This window comes from Cyprinodon variegatus, unplaced genomic scaffold (assembly GCF_000732505.1).
Source record: "Cyprinodon variegatus isolate N-32 unplaced genomic scaffold, C_variegatus-1.0 Scaffold922, whole genome shotgun sequence".
Classification (NCBI taxonomy): domain Eukaryota; kingdom Metazoa; phylum Chordata; class Actinopteri; order Cyprinodontiformes; family Cyprinodontidae; genus Cyprinodon; species Cyprinodon variegatus.
In genome coordinates, this window is record NW_015151375.1 from 121871 (window position 1) to 124603 (window position 2733).

At 33.7% G+C, this 2733-nt stretch overlaps 1 protein-coding gene across 1 annotated transcript in view; it reads right to left on the reverse strand.

Moving 5' to 3' along the window:
• The window catches only part of LOC107099952 (collagen alpha-1(XI) chain-like), a 102987-nt gene that overhangs the window by 89468 nt on the left and 10786 nt on the right, over positions 1 to 2733 (reverse strand). Inside the window, exon 2 of the mRNA XM_015398282.1 lies at positions 2232 to 2396. Coding sequence (XP_015253768.1) covers positions 2232 to 2396 — 165 coding nt within the window. The remainder of the gene's footprint in view (positions 1 to 2231; positions 2397 to 2733) is intronic.

A 2733-nucleotide genomic window follows, 5' to 3' on the forward strand; every position in this document is an offset into this window, starting at 1 on the left:
TCTTCCAGTCCTAAATCAACCCTGTTGAAATTTTACTTTTATTTATTCTCACATTCAGTTCAGAGATAAGCTTTCCCATTTAAATGTTTTTTATTAAGTTTGATTTCTAAAAAGGATCCAGACTCCAAACCTTATCCACACCCATTTATGTACTCAAGCTTTCATATCTATTTCTATAGCTAGTGCTGAAAGCACTGGCTCTACTGCCAGTAAACTGTTGCTATCTCATAGACAAAAAAACTATATATCATATTAGCACTATCTACAACTAAAAGATTACTACTGAATTAAGGAAATATCAATTCCAGTCTCTTATTAATTGGCAAAGATTTTAAGTTGTCAATGGAAGTTATACACTGTTCTTGTTCAGAGATCAGCTGTTAAAAATGCTTTACATTGTATAAAAATGTGAAAGACAAAAATAAATAACAAATTATTATTTATGGTAAAATGTCCTGTTGCTGCAAATGTGCAAGACTGGCTTAAATTTGTTTAATTTTGTGACAACCCAGGGCCAGTAGCTTTCAAGTAATGCTGAACCTTGATGTTACAGGTCTACCGCCCCCAGTGGCTAACATTTACACTGTTCCTTTAAAGCTGACATATTTAAAATCCACTTTTTCATGCATGCTAATGTGTAGTTGGAGCCTCTAGGAGTGTAGAAAATTGCAAATTAATGCCTTCAGGTGCAACAGAGATATTTTTACAGAATGTTTGGGGAAAGAAGCCTAAATGTTGTGTTGTTAGGTGCATAAACCAACACAAGCCATTACACTGCCTACCATTGGGGCCTCTTCATTATGTTTGGTTAAATTTTATTTTTTCGAGGGAATACACCCCAAATATGTTCATTTTTGGTAAACACTTCAAGGACAAGTGCTTCTTCAATCTCAGCCAGTACCAAGAGCGATTTGCTTAAAGGTTTTGGCTTATTGATGAATCCGTTCCTTCAATAGGACTACTAGTACTTTAAATGAGGTAAGCTGACATAAGCTTGTTCGCAACAAAATGTTATTTCTCAGATAGAAAACTACAAACACAGCTTGACCTGCGAACATGGCTTGCCCTGGTGGAGCTACGGCTCCCCGCACTGTAAGGATTTAAGGCACAAAAAAAACATTTCCACCTTATTTAGAACTCAAATGAATAATTAGAATACAAATAGGAAGCATTTAAAAGAATAATATGTCCCCCTGTAATTAACCATGAAGTGAGTATTGTGTGAAACATCTAAGTTAATGCAGAGCTGGATAACAACCCTACATTGTATCTACCTTTGGATAAAACATTCCTTAAAGTGGCAATAAAAAAAAGAATTGAGGACAGCTATACTGTATACCAAAAAGCAGTTGCACTTATGCAACAAAAACGGAAAATGTAAATAGTAAAAGTTTGCAGTTCTAGGCCACAAAAGATGTTTTAATCGTAGAAATGACTTTAAAAAAGCTATTTTTTTCAAATTAATTATTTCATTTAATTTATGTATTTATTTAACCATCCATACTTGGCAAGCTTAATTATAGTCAAAAGCTTTTAGTACATCTGGGGTGAAGACTAAAATAACTTTGGTTGATCAAATTCACTTTAGAAGTCCGGTCGCTTCAGGAATGGTAGTTTTCTTTCTGTTCATATAGAAAATTCATACAGAAGTTGGCCACTCTTGTTCAGTCTGGTCGGTTTTTCCTTTTGAAAAGAAGCAATCCAATGTCACTATAACCTTTCTAAAGGCGACACTGGAAACTAAGTGACGAAATGTATCAACTGGGCTTCATTAAATCGATTCAATTCAGTTTATTCATATAGCACCAATTCACAACACATGTCATCTCAAGGCACTTTACAGTTCAACCAGATCATGCAGTCAATTGGTTCAAAGTTTTATATCTAAGGAAAACCAGTTGATTGCATCGACTCATTGACTCTGATGCAATCCCTCACACTTTAAAGAGATCCATTGATTTTTTAACTTTATTTGGATTCTTTATATAACTTTTTTCAGTTTATCTGTTCATTCTTGGAGTTATAAAATAAAAATGTAGTTAATTTACTTTATAGGAATCAAGATTTTTCTTCCCTCTAAATATTATTGTTGGTATCCCTTAATATCTATTTCTGAAAAAATAAAATGAAAAAATATAACAGTTTAGTTATGTATCAATGTTCATTAGGAATTGCAGATAGTTTTGTGAAATAACTGCCCATTGAAGAGAGATGAGGTTGTCTTTACAAACCTGGGAAGAGCTGTTTGGTTGGAGCACTAATCTGAGCATTTTTTGCCACTCTGTAAGCCACGTCTGGTTTGGATCCCTTCCGGACGGTACAGAACCCTGGTGTTTTTCGGATTCCTTCAGGAGAACTCTGGAAGTCTAGTGCTTTTAATACATCGACAGGTTCAGCTGAGGAGAAAAAAAATAAAAGATGAAAAATTATAAAATATAAATTACACTTTAGAGTCAAATGTTATCAAAATGTATTAGACTTTGCTGTTAACTCCTATAGACAAAAACACTTGCACACTTGTGCAGTTGAAAATAAAGATTATTTACTCCTGTTAAATATATATATGCATTTACCTAATTACCAAAGCTAGCAATTGTAACCCCTTTACATAAGTATTTCATAGCACTTGGTGTGTCTTCCTCAAAACTCTGTCTCAGGAATTACATATTGAACATTACTGTGTTCAAACATTACCAAGAAATAACTGCTAGAAAATTCTGCTAAAATTTTTGG